The sequence below is a fragment of the Papio anubis genome, chromosome 16 (genome assembly GCF_008728515.1).
Source record: "Papio anubis isolate 15944 chromosome 16, Panubis1.0, whole genome shotgun sequence".
Lineage (NCBI taxonomy): Eukaryota > Metazoa > Chordata > Mammalia > Primates > Cercopithecidae > Papio > Papio anubis.
Window position 1 is genome coordinate 34,770,406 of NC_044991.1, and position 13,280 is coordinate 34,783,685.

A 13,280-nucleotide genomic window follows, 5' to 3' on the forward strand; every position below is an offset into this window, starting at 1 on the left:
TTTTCCTGCAGTTTGGAAGGACTAAATCTTAAATTCTTTGTGGGCTACAAGTCACCAAACTAATGCATTCAAATCTTTACTTTTAAAACTGGGAATTGCACTCTTTACCCTATTCCTCATTATTAACCTTATAGTTCACTGTTCCCTTAAATGCAGTGCTAAAACTATAGATGACAATAGTAATGCCTTTGCCATGCAAGCCTTGGATCTCCAGCCATGCCTGTGTGAGTATGCTCAGAGCTGCAAAGTGGTTCCATTCCTTTCACCTTAGGGTAAACACCTACCCCCACTACACTCCTGGCCAGCAGGAAGAAGTTAGAGCTGTCTTTGCCCTTTCTCCATCTTCATTAGCTAACACCTGAAAATTAAGGTGTTATGAAACCCAAAGGGGTATGAGACGCGGTGGCGCATGCCTACAATCCCAGCACTTTGGGAGGCCGAGGCGGGTGGATCACGAGGTCAGGAGTTTGAGACTAGCTTGGCCAGCATAGAGAAACCTTGTCTCTACTAAAACTACAAAAATTAGCCAGGCGTGGTGGTGCACGCCTATAGTCCCAGCTACTTGGGAGCCTGAGGCAAGAGATTGCTTGAACCTGAGAGGCAAAGATTGCAGTGAGCTGAGATCGTGCCACTGCACTCCAGTCTGGGTGACAGAACAAGGCTCTGTCTCAAAAAACAAACAAACAAACAAACAAAAAACCAAAAACAAAAAACGAGAGGGAGGGACTGAAACTACCATTCCAGAACTGTAACTGAGACAGTGAAAGAGATCTGACCTGACTGACTCCATCTTGGTTCTAACCTCCACGCTGTCCTTGTTTACTCCTGGCCATAGGCTAAACTAACTTTGGGAGGAGCTTAGTTTATAGTTTAAAGCAAAGATGATACCCTTTCTGGAAACAAACCTCCTTCTTGCCTGGGGATTAGACTGCCTTTTTAGGACTAACATTTTGGCTGCAAGATTGGAAACTGTTGTGGTTTAGGAGTCATGCAGCTGGAGGCTAGAAGACTCTGACCCCTCCCCAAATTGCTCCTGGTGATAAAATCACTATTGTAAAACCTAAGACCAGTGCTTGAGATATTTTGCAGACCCTGAACTTGATGGATCAGGTGGCACCATCCAGATGATAAACTAGCTCATCTGATCCTGTGGCCCCCACAACACAGGAACTGACTCAGCGCAAGAAGACAGCTTTGACTCCCTATGATTTCATCTCTGAGCTGACCATCAGCACTTCCAGCTCACCGGCTTCCCCACACCCACCAAGTTGTCCTTAAAAACTCTGATCCCTGAATGCTACGGGAGAGTGATTTGAGTAATAATAAAACTCCAATCTCCAGGAAAAAAAAAAAAAAAAAAACACGGCCATACAAGTATTTAGATTTTATCCTGGCAAGGGGACTCAGAGAAGGCTCCCGACCAGAGGGAGTGCCTGGAAAGCAAGTCCACTTCAGGCTCTGGAGTAGGAAAATGAGTCCACTTCAGACTCCAGGGCCCACTCCTGCCGCCTCATCCTGGGAATTCACCATACACTTCGGGAGCCTGAGAGCCGCAGCCCAGGGTGCAAGTCTCTCATCTGACAGCCGGGAGGGGGGGTGGCCTCCCCAGTACAGTACAACTCTGAATATCCACGCCTGGGACCCACTGCCCATCCCACATCTAGACCCACTCAGCCAAATCCTGCCTCTGATGCTGGAACCAGCCCTGATTCTGCCAGATGGGAAGCGGGCACCATTGAGGGCCGAGGACACTGGGCTTCCACTGGCTCCACTTCAGGCCTCACTCAGTTCTGTGTCTGGAGAAGGATGCCAAGCTCTTGGGACACAACCTGTCCAAGAGTTCTGAGAGCATTCCCCGGCCACTGAAAAGTATTTTACAAGGATTAGCAGCTAATCCAGAAAGCTTCCAAGCCCAAGAAATCTAAGAACTAGGAAGCCAAATTCTACTCCAGGACGGCCTCATTCCAGGAAGCTGGTCTTCCAGTTCACTTTTACTCGGTTTAGAAACAACCATGAGGCCGGGTGTGGTGGCTTATGCCTGTAATCCCAGCACTTTGGGAGGCCGAGGTGGGCGGATCTCCTGAGGTCAGGAGTTCGAGACCAGCCTGACCAACATGCAGAAACCCCATCTCTACTAAAAATACAAAATTAGCCGGGCATGGTGGCGCATGCCTGTAATTCCAGCTACTCGGGAAGGCTGAGGCAGGAGAATCGCTTGAACCCAGAAGGCGGAGGTTGCAGTGAGCTGAGATTGTGCCACTGCACTCTAGCCTGGGCAACTAAGAGTGAAACTCTGTTTCAAAAAAAAAAAAAGAAAAAAGAAACAACCATGAAAAGGAGGCACAGTGACTGCTCTGAAGTCCCCCAGATACTGCCTGGCACCTTCTCTTCCGCAGCAGCACCTCCAACCAGCGTCATGTGGCATGGGAGGCATGGAGCTTGGCTGGTCCCAGGGATCACACAGCCCCAGAGCGCGTGGCTGTAGGAACCACCTGGCCAGTATTACTCTAAATGAGCAGAAATGCTTCAAAGTGAGATGGGTGGTGAGATGGGTTGGTGTGTGTAGGGTCACAGGATCCACCCAGGGCCAGAAGCACTACTGGCTCACTCCCGCAGACCAGTGCCAGGCGAGTGCCAGGACCCTCTGGCCTCCTGCGTGGTCAGATCACCCATGGACATCGACTCTTTGTGGCCCCCGTGACTCTGGCATGCTGGCTGGAGTCCACCCTGCCCAGGCCCCTGCTTCATCCACAGGCCTGGAGTGGGGACAGAATGCTCAGCCCCGTGGCAGCCCCACAGGAGTGGCCCGGGCAGTGTGCCGCCACTGAGGTCCAGCTCTCCCATGGCTCCCTCTCACAGGCTCTTCTGAACTGGGAGCTCCTCACAGGGGCCCCAGCACCATGGGCAAGCAAGGCCCACAGGGCTGCTGGGACTGAGGCCTCTAGCTGCTCCTGCTTCCCCCAGTTTTCACTGTCTACTCTCCAGTTACGTCATCACGTACCAGCAACCACAAACATCAACAGGCAGGATGGAGAACGGATTCTGCACGCACAGGTGCCGTGGAGAGTGAAGGAGTGAGAATGTGAGGGTGGAAAACGACCTGCTCTGTCATACTTCTTTTAGCTCACCTGCAAAATATTTGGTGGGGGAAAGGCTGAAACTACTGAGCTGTGATGGTCTTTGAGTGCTGAGGGTCTGAACACGGAGCTAAGTCTCATTCCAATCACTGTGAGTAACAGAGCAGCCTTGATACCGGCAGCCATAAGAGGTGTGGTGTCAACAAGGGAAAGCCTGGGTTGGTTATTTGGGTTTTATCAAATTCCAATTACCTGATGCAGGCTTACAGGGCCTTCCGTGTGAAAAAAGAGGGACAAGAAAAGAAAGGTAACAGGAGTTAACAGGAACAGCTCAGGGGAAGGACAAAGAGGAATCTGGCCCTTTGCTTTAAAAACAAATGCATGATGATAGATCTGACCTATTTCCAAAAAATCCCTGCCTAGCCTGTAAACCAAGACATGACTTTCACCAAGAGATTCCTTCTTGATCTGAAGGCAAGTAATGGCTGGGAAGATATTCTAGGCTTCATAAATGCTGAGTCTCATCCAAACATCTTTTGGATGGGATCAGACTGTGAATACAAGTATTGAAAAGCACATATATTTATGTGTATGTAAACGGACACATATAAAAAGGGTCAGTAGGAAATAAACTACAGTGTTAACAAGGATTTTCTCAGAGTAATGTTCATTTTCTTATTTATTCTATTGAGGGTTCTTTTTTTAGCTAATTCTTTGTTTCTAGAATAATCATGATGTTTTGCTTATGAAAATTTATTTAAAGTAGAATAATGCCTTAAATTGTAGTTGCTATGTTTCTTTAAAAGCTTATTTATCTAATTTATACATTTGGTTTCAGATAGATTTGCTGTGAAGAATGTTTTAACCACATTCTAGGGCCCAAGAGATTGCTACTCCTCCTGTAATGTTGAATGGATGCCCAGGTCATGCTTCTTGTCTGGAGACAAGAGCAGAGGCACCTCCCCAACAAAACTCCAAATCACCGCAGGGCCACGCCACAGACCCCACCTCCTCGGCGCCACAGACAGGCACAGACCTGTAAACCTTGGATGCACATTACAACTGGAAAACCAACAAGCTCCATGCTGCTCCTCTGAAGACTGCCCTTCCTCCCAAAGGGGGAGACAGAGACCCACACTTGGAAGGGCCTCACGAGCTGACAAAATACACCGTGGCTTCCTGGGGAGGACAGTGCGGCCTGGAGATGAGGGTCGCTCATCATGGGGAGGAGGGAGGAGTAGGGTGTGGGGGCCAGGCAGATGCCCAGGGGGGTGAGGCAGAAGGCATGTCCAATCGCTGCTCCCAGGGACACTGTTTCTTGGTGCTAGACCTTTGGTCAACTTTTCAAAAGAGGCTGGAAACACAGATTTTTATCATGCTGGCAACTAAAAATCTCTTTCAGAAACACCACTGGGCTGGGTGCAGTGGCTCACGCCTGTACTCCCAGCACTTTGGGAGGCCAAGGCGGGAGGATCTTTTGAGCCCAGGAGTTTGACGCCAGCCTGGGCAACATGGCAAAACCCCATCTCCACTAAATATAAAAAATTAGCCAGATGTTGTGGTGGTGAGTGCCTGGAGTCCCAGCAAATCAGGAGGCTAATGTGAGAGGATCACCTGAACCTGGAAGGTCGAGGCTGCAGTGAGCCATGATCACACCCCTGCAGTCCAGCTGGGGCAACAGAGCCACGCCCTGTCTCAGAACAAAACAAAACAACAAAACAAAATGCCACTGTAGGCTCTCCTACTCCAGTGTGGCAAACAGGTGGAAGGAAATCATTAAGGATGGGCAACACCCTGGGAGGCTCAGCCTCCCCTACCCAAGCCCAGCCCTACTCTCCCATGCCACGGGGCTGGACCAGGAGAACCCAAAGTTCTCCCTCATAGCAGTCTGCCACTTCCTTAGGAAATCCACAGAGCAAAATCTGTAGGCTGTGTGTCTACAGTAGCCCAAACAATCAAGTTAAAGAAAATCTATTCAATTCAAACATTTGCTGGGAGCCCACAATGTACTAGGCCACACAGGGCAATGCACCCCACACACCCTCCCTTAAGAACCAGCTCACGTGCCCGGCAGCAAAGGCACCTGCCCAAGGAGGCCAGCAAAGGTGCAAAAGCTGTGAGGGTCAAGTCTGAGGTCTGTTGATGGTGAACCTGCAGTCCTTGTAGCTTCGTGTTTATACCTAAGCCCCAAATCCTTTCTGGGCTGTACTATGTATATTTAAGGAACATTAAAGTCAGAAAAACAAAACTCTCATCATTTTGGTATACTGTTAGTTTCTTTTTGAGTTTGTGCTTCTTACAAGTGGCAAAACTTAGAGATGAAAAATTCCTAGAAGTTCTACTTTTCCGTTAGAAAAATCAAATGCCTCTTAGTACACTACATGTGTTTTACAATTAAGACACCCAAATAAAAAAGTCAGATTTACAAAGTATTAAATAACCTTACAATTTCTGTTCTTACCAGCATTAAAAAAACAAAAACAAAAAGAAACAGAAATTCCTTTTTTAGCCAGTCATTTCCTAAGTTTCTGTGATTAAGTCTATTATAGACTGAACACCCAAACTCATAAGCCCAGATGCCTGCAGAGGGAGTCTGGAGCCTCTCAGTACCTCCTGTGTTCCTCTGTGGCCTCCTCCTTTCCTCCTCCTCCCACCCCACCAGCTCACCTGCTGCCTCAGCAATATCAGGCCCAGCTTTGCAAGCCTTAAACTCCCAAACACGCAAGGCCAGACTCACTATGTGCAAACCAATCTAGCTACAAAGTGACCCCAGAGCCCCTGCCTCATTCTGTTCTAATGCTGTCAGCACCTGCCTCTCAGGCTGTCCTTCACAGAACACCCGCCGTGTGCAAGCCCTCGTTGTTCTCAAACAACCTTGTTTGTTTGAGAACAACCTCGTACCCACAGATGCAGCCCTTTCCTTGGAGCCTCATTTGTAGGACTGTTCGCAGGGCCACGTGCCCAGAGCCTCTGCCTTCGACCTCATGGGCTTGATACATCTGCACCTTTCTCCTTCCACATCTCCAAAAGCAAATACACAACGTGAAAAAACACACAAGATCCAAGTTCACTCAAGGAGACTACAATACCTACAAGGCCAGCACAAAATTCCACAGAAACCAAAGTACTGTATATCTGGATTTTTTAGGGGTATAAAAAACTAATTTGTTTTAAAAAAGAAACTATATTTTTTAGTGGTCATCTTTTCTAAAGGCAGTTAGGCTCCTAGAATGCACAACTGACAAGGCATCTCCAACATGATGGCTTCAGCTGACTTCTCAGGTTGTCAACATTTTTACTCACCTCAGCTGAAGACAGACACGCTGGGCCCCCAGTGCAGTGTAGTCTTCTGTGGACACAAATCCAGCACCGGAGAGCAACCCTAGCACAGAAAGTCCTCCAGCTGGGAAGGGGCACAGGGACCTTTCTGGGTAATAAAAGTGTTCTATTTCTCAATCTGGGTGGTAGCTCTACCTCTCTCTCTATAAAGATATAGGTATATAAACTGTACACTTAAGATATATACCCTTCACTGCATGTAAACTAAATCACCATTAAAGTAAAAAGACTCCCCCTAAAATCAGACATCATCATGAAAAGGAACCCTTACTAAAATTAAAGGAAAAATGGACACATACCACTTACCGAAATTCAAGAAAATCAGTTTGGCCTGTATTCCAGGACATAGTTTGATGAGAAATGGAATGGCAATGTACAACCCCAAAACACAGAAGAGTATCTTCCTCAGGCGCAACCATAGGCCCTTTCGCCTGCAAGAGAAAAGCAATGAATCGGTCAAAAGGCAGTAGGTGTCATTTTGCTGTAGTTTGTCAATAGTGTTATGAAAATCCCTAAAGAGCCACATGTATTTTTTTTTTCCCACAATGATACTGCCAATAATAAAAGTAGCCTCCCACCTGCCTTTGCTCAAGTAATTATTTTAGATAGTCTTTAACTTGAGCTTAGAACTCTACTGGGGGTAAGAGGAACTTTTTTTCTTGAAAGACGAAGAAATAGCTAATGATTTCTTACATTTGCCCTTGCGGAAGAATCCAGCAGAGAAAACAGACCCCACAATGCCCCCCACCTGACATCAGACCCCGGCTGTAACCTCATATCAGGGAAGAGCGGCTTCCTCAGGCCTCCCAATCAGTCTTCTGTGAGCCAATTGCAGGCAGGCGTAGGTTACTCATTAGCTCCTGGTAGGAAGCACGCAGACCAAGGACATCAACAGAACCTGCCTGACCAGGTCCTCGGAGAGCAGGAGGCTAAGAACTGGCACGGTGTGTCCTTGCATTTACGTGTGGGCGAGCCCCTCTGTACCCACTCAACAGAGGACCCTTTTCCAGGCCCGTCAAGCCAGGTCGCATGACCCTCTTCTAATTCCTCTCCAGCTCCAGAGTTCTCATCATGTTCCCAAACCTCCTTTCAAAACTATCTCTAACCCGATGATTCTCAAACTCCTTGGTCTCAGGACTTCTCTACAGTACAAAATTGAGGACCCTACAGAGCTTCTGCTCAAAGAGCTTTTTAACTTCTCATTTGACAGACAGTCAAAAACAGTTTATATTTATGATGATCTGTTATATGAGAAGTTAAAGACATTTAAAAATGTCTATTAATTCATCTAATAATAACAATCCATTACATGTTGTTATAAACGGTATTTGTTATGAAAAATAATTTTCCAATACAAAAAATTTTAGTGAGGAGAAAACCAAAAAATTTTAGTGAGAAGAGTGACATTAACATTATTACACCTTTCTCTAAGTCAGAGAGCTTAACAGAAAGATGGACTCTCCTATCTGCTTCTGCATGCAATGTGCTGTGAATCCACATATCACATATCATCTGGAAAACCTCACTGCACACCCATGAGAGGAGGATGAAAAAAGGCAAATCACACCTTGACACTATTATGGAAATCGGTCGGACCTTACTGACCCTCTGCAAGGATCTGGGAACGAAAGAGTGCCAAGGGCACACCTGTAGGGCCACCGTTCTAACTTACCATATGACTCTAAATCTAGTGGGACAAGCTATCTCTAGACTGTTTCCAAACAGTCTTAAAACCACATATTAAACTGCTGATACAAGCAACAATACAGATGAATCTCAAAAGGATTGTTATGTTAAATAAGACATCCAAAAAAGACCATATACTATGTAATTCCATGTCTAAAATTCTAGAAAAAGTAAAACTCTAAGGACAGAAAAACAGAACAGAGAGAGGTTGCCAGGGGCTGGGGGTGGAGCAGATGGACTGTAAGGGCCAGGAGAGGGTCTTGGAGTGATGGAACATACTTTACCTTGATGTGGCTGTGGTTACACGATGGCATACATTTGTCAAGACTCACTCAATTGTACACTTAGAATCCATGAACTTTGTCATACGTAAATAATCTCAATAAAACTGATGTAAATAATAAAGCTGACAAACACCTCAATAAAGCTGATGACAAATATGCACATCCGATAATGTAACTCATTCACTCATTTTCCTGGTTCATTCAGAGATCATCATCGAGAGCCTGGCACTCTGAGGTGGTGGACAGTCAGGGCAGCAAAGGATGGCGCCCACACTTGTGCTGTGCTCACAGCCCAGTGGGCGTTAATCAAGCACAAGGGCCGTGGCAGGCTGGGTGAGAGGTACCTGCTGCTGGGGATACTGTCCAGGGTGATCTGAGCTAGTTGGGCTACCAGGGACAAGGCCATTGGACTGATACAGTAATTTAGGAATATAAGAGTTAACTAGATGGTGGAGAGAACAGTTTAAAATGGCATCGTAAACACCATACATGATCGAGCTTTTCAAAGAGGGTATATTAATCACAATATTGAGGTTCAAAGTGCCAGCTCTGAAGTCTGGTTCAACATCTAACCCATCACTTACTATCTGTGTAATCTTGAACAAGCGATTTAACCTCTCTGAGCCTTGTTCTCCTTAATGCTTGGTAAGGATGATAATGGTACCTCCTTTGTGTAGGTTCCTGGAAGGATTACACACAGTAACACATGTAGACTGCACATGTGAGTCCTTGCACCAAACCTGCAACACATCTTAGCTTCCATCACCAACTCTTTATTCTTGTTAAAGAGCAGGGTCTGACACAGCTAATGGCCCTGGCAGGGAGAAATTGGGAAAATGTGAGAGGTTGGAAGAGGACCAGAAAGACTCAGAACGTTATCCTGAGAGAAAACGAAAAGCCCATAAAAAGAAAGAAGCCTGCAATCAAGTGTGCCACCACTTCAATGCCTGGTGCCTATGCCTGGATCATCTGTGGTTAGTTCTGTGTCCCTCCCACAATCTACTTACTCATCCTTCAGCACCTGCACAGATCTCTGCCCTGCTGTAAGGCGTCAAGTGGTTTGCAATTTTGTGCCTCAAGAGAAAGGAAAGCCTATGTCCACACAAAGACTTGTTAAAAAATGTTCACAGCTTCAGCCTGGGCAACAACAGTGACACTCTGTCTCAAAAAAAAAAAAAAAAAAAAAGAAAGTTCAGTTTTACTCACAGTAGCCAAAAACAGAAACAACCCAAATGGCCATCAATGAGTGAATGGATAAACAAACCATGGTATGCCCTTAGAATAGAACATAATGCAGCAATAAAATGAAATAAACTATTGATACATGCAACCATGCAGATGAATCTCAAAATAACATGTTAAGCAACAGAAACCACGTGAAAGATGGCCAGGTCACTGGCAGATTTTCACTGACATATGATTTCACCCAACACATTTTATTGCACTTCACTTTACTGCATTTTGCAGATACCACATTTTTTTTTTTTTTTTACAAATTCAAGGTTTGTGGCAACTCTGCACTAAGCAAGTCTGTCAGTGCCATTTTTCCAACATTCCAACAGCATGTGCTCACTTTGTATCTTTGGGTCAGTATTTTTTACCGGTAAAGTTCTTTTGTTGTTGTTTGCTTTGAGATGAGGTCGCATTCTGTCACCCAAGTTGGAGTGCAGTGGCACAATTATAGCTTACTGCAGCCTCTACCTCCCAGATCCAAGCCATCCTCCCACCTTGGCCTCCCAAGTAGCTTGGATCACAAGCATGTGCCACCATACCCAGCCAGGTTTATTTTTTATTTTGTAGAGACGAGGTCTCCCTATGTTGCCCGGGCTGGTCTTGAACTCCTGGGCTCAAGTGATCCTACCATCTTGGCCTCCCAAAGGGTTGGGATTATGGGTGTGAGCCACAACCTCCCAGACTCAAGTGATCCTCCCACCTGAGTCCCCTGAGTAGCTGGGGCTGTTATAGGCATGTGCCACTATGCCCAGCTAATTTTTAAATTTTTTGTAGGGACAGTGTCTCTCTACGTTGCCCAGGCTGGTCTCGAACTCCTGGGCTAGGGCAATCCACCCACCCTGGCCTTCCAAAGTGCTGGGATTACAGGCATGAGCCACCATACCTGGCCTAAAGTTTTTTTTTTTTTTTTTTTTTGAGACGGAGTCTCGCTCTGTCGCCCAGGCTGGAGTGCAGTGGCTGGATCTCAGCTCACTGCAAGCTCCGCCTCCCGGGTTTACACCATTCTCCTGCCTCAGCCTCCCAAGTAGCTGGGACTACAGGCGCCCGCCACCTCCCCCAGCTAGTTTTTTGTATTTTTTTAAGTAGAGACGGGGTTTCACCGTGTTAACCAGGATGGTCTTGATCTCCTGACCTCGTGATCCGCCCGTCTCGGCCTCCCAAAGTGCTGGGATTACAGGCTTATAAAGTATTTTTAAATTAAGGTATGTACACTGTTTTCTTAGATAAAACCTGCCAAAACTCACATAAGAAATAGACAATCTAAACAAGCCTGTTTCTATTAAATAAATTGAATCAATAATTAACAACCTTTCAAAACAGAAATCACTGGGCCCAGATGGGTTCACTGGGGAATTCTACCAAACATTTAAGGAAGAAATTACACCAATTCTCTGCAATCTCTTCCAGAAGACAGAAGCAATCTCTTTTTAACTTATCCTATAAGTTCAGCATTACCCTAAATGAGACAAAGACATTACAAAAAAGAAGACAAAGCTGGGCCTAGTGGTATGTGCCTGTGATCACAGCTACTTGGGAGGCTGAGGCAGGAGGATGGCTTCAGCCCAGGACTTCAAGGCCAGCCTGGGCAACATCTCGGAAAAAAAGAATGAGGTTGGGCACAGTGGCTCACACCTGTAATTCCAGCACTTTGGAAGGCCAAGATGAGTAGAGTTCAAGACCACCTGGCCAACACGGGGAAATCCTGTCTCTACTAAAAATACAACAATTAGCTGGGCATGGTGGCAGGTGTCTGTAATCCCAGCTACTTGGAAAGCTGAAGCAGGAGAATCGCTTGAACCTGGGAGGTGGAGGTTGCAGTGAGCTGAGATCACACCACTGCACTTCAGCCTGGGTGACAAAGCAAAAAATAAAATAAAATAATTAAAAAATAAAGAAAGCTAAAGACCAATACTTTCATGAACATAAATGCAAAATCCTCTAAAAAATATTAGCAAAGCAAATTCAATAATGTATAAAAAGAATTATACACTATGGCCAAGTGGGATTTGTCCCAGGTATGCAAGGCTAGTTCAATATAAGAAACTCAATTAACGTAACATTACATCAATAGGCTAAAAAAGAAAAATCACATGATCATATAAATAGACGCAAAAAAGCATCTGACAAAATCTATACCCATTCATGATTTAAAAGCCTCAGCACACTAGGAATAAAGGGCAACTTCCTCAACTTGATAATATCTACAAAAAACAGTTAACATCTTACTTAATGATGAAAAGCTTGAAGCTTTCCTGCTAAGATTAAGAACAAAGCAAGATTACACAATAAAACAAGAAAAGGAGATAATAGGTATAGAGACCGGGGAAGGAAAAAAATAAAATTGTTTGCAGATCACATGACTGTCTATGTAGAAGATCTAAAACTTGGAACTAATTAGTGATTATTGCAAGGTTCCAAGATACAAAGTTAATATACATAAGCCAGTAGTTTGCATATATACCAGCAATGTCAAATACAAAACATATTGCCATTTACATTAGCAACCCCCACAATGAACTACTTAGATACAAATCCAACAAAATATGTACAAGATCTAAATAAGAAAAACTATAAAACTCTGATGAAACATATAAAGGAAGAACTAAATAAAGAGATATTCCATCTTCATGGATAGGAAGGCCCAATATTGTCAATGTCAGTTCTTCCCAACTTTGTAGATTCAATATAATCACAATCAAATCCCAGCAAGTTATTTCCTGGATATTGACAAACTGATCCTAAAGTTTATATAGAGAGGCAAAAGACTCAGGATAGACAGCATTAAAGGAGAAGAACAAACTTGGAGGATTGACACAACCTGGCTTGAATACTTACAATAAAGCCACAGTAATCAAGACAGTGGTGTACTGTCAAAAATACGAATAGACCAACGAGCCTAGAAATAGACCCACATAACTATAATCAACCGATCTGTGACAAAGGAGCAAGGGCAATACAACGGAGTAAAGATGATCTTTTCCACAAATGGTGCTGTAACAACTGTACATTCATACTGGAAAAAAAATGAATGAAGATATAGACCTGATACCCTTCACAAAAATAAAACTCAAAATGCGTCATAGACCTAAATGTAAAAACCAGAAAACTGTAAAACTCTTAAGAGATAACAGAGAAAAAAATTTAGGTGAACTTGGGTATGATGAACACTTTTTTTTTTTCCTGGAGACGGAGTCTCGCTCTGTCACCTAAGCTGGAGTGCAGTGGTGCCATCTCGGCTCACTGCAACCTCTGCCTCCTAGGTTCAAGCAATTCTCCTGCCTCAGTCTCCTGAGCAGCTGAGACTACAGGCGAGCGCTACCACCCCCAGTTGATTTTTTGTATTTTTAGCAGAGACGGGGTTTCACCATGTTAGCCAGGATGGTCTCGATCTCCTGATCTTGTGATCCGCCCACCTCAGCCTCCCAAAGTGCTGGGATTACAAGCGTGAGCCACAGAGCCTGGCTGATGAAGACTTTTTAGATACAAAACTACCAAGGTAAGATCCATGAAAGAAATATTAATCAGCTAGGCTTCATTAAACTTGAAAACTTCTGCTCTGTGAAAGACAATGTCAAAAGAATGAGAAGGCCGGGCGCGGTGGCTCAAGCCTGTAATCCCAGCACTTTGGGAGGCCGAGACGGGCGGATCACAAGGTCAGGAG

The 13,280-nt window shown here is 45.0% G+C and overlaps 1 protein-coding gene across 4 annotated transcripts in view; it reads right to left on the reverse strand.

Annotated features, from left to right (window-relative positions):
* ABHD12 (abhydrolase domain containing 12) overlaps positions 1 to 13,280 on the reverse strand; it is an 85,640-nt gene that overhangs the window by 25,937 nt on the left and 46,423 nt on the right. For 3 of the 4 annotated variants that reach the window (XM_021921322.2, XM_021921321.1, XM_021921325.1), the window contains exon 2: positions 6,723 to 6,847. In XM_021921322.2, the coding sequence (XP_021777014.1) occupies positions 6,723 to 6,847 (125 nt within the window). Of the gene's footprint in view, positions 1 to 6,722; positions 6,848 to 7,188; positions 7,689 to 13,280 lie in introns of those variants that run through there. The other variant, XM_021921324.2, reaches the window with a different exon arrangement.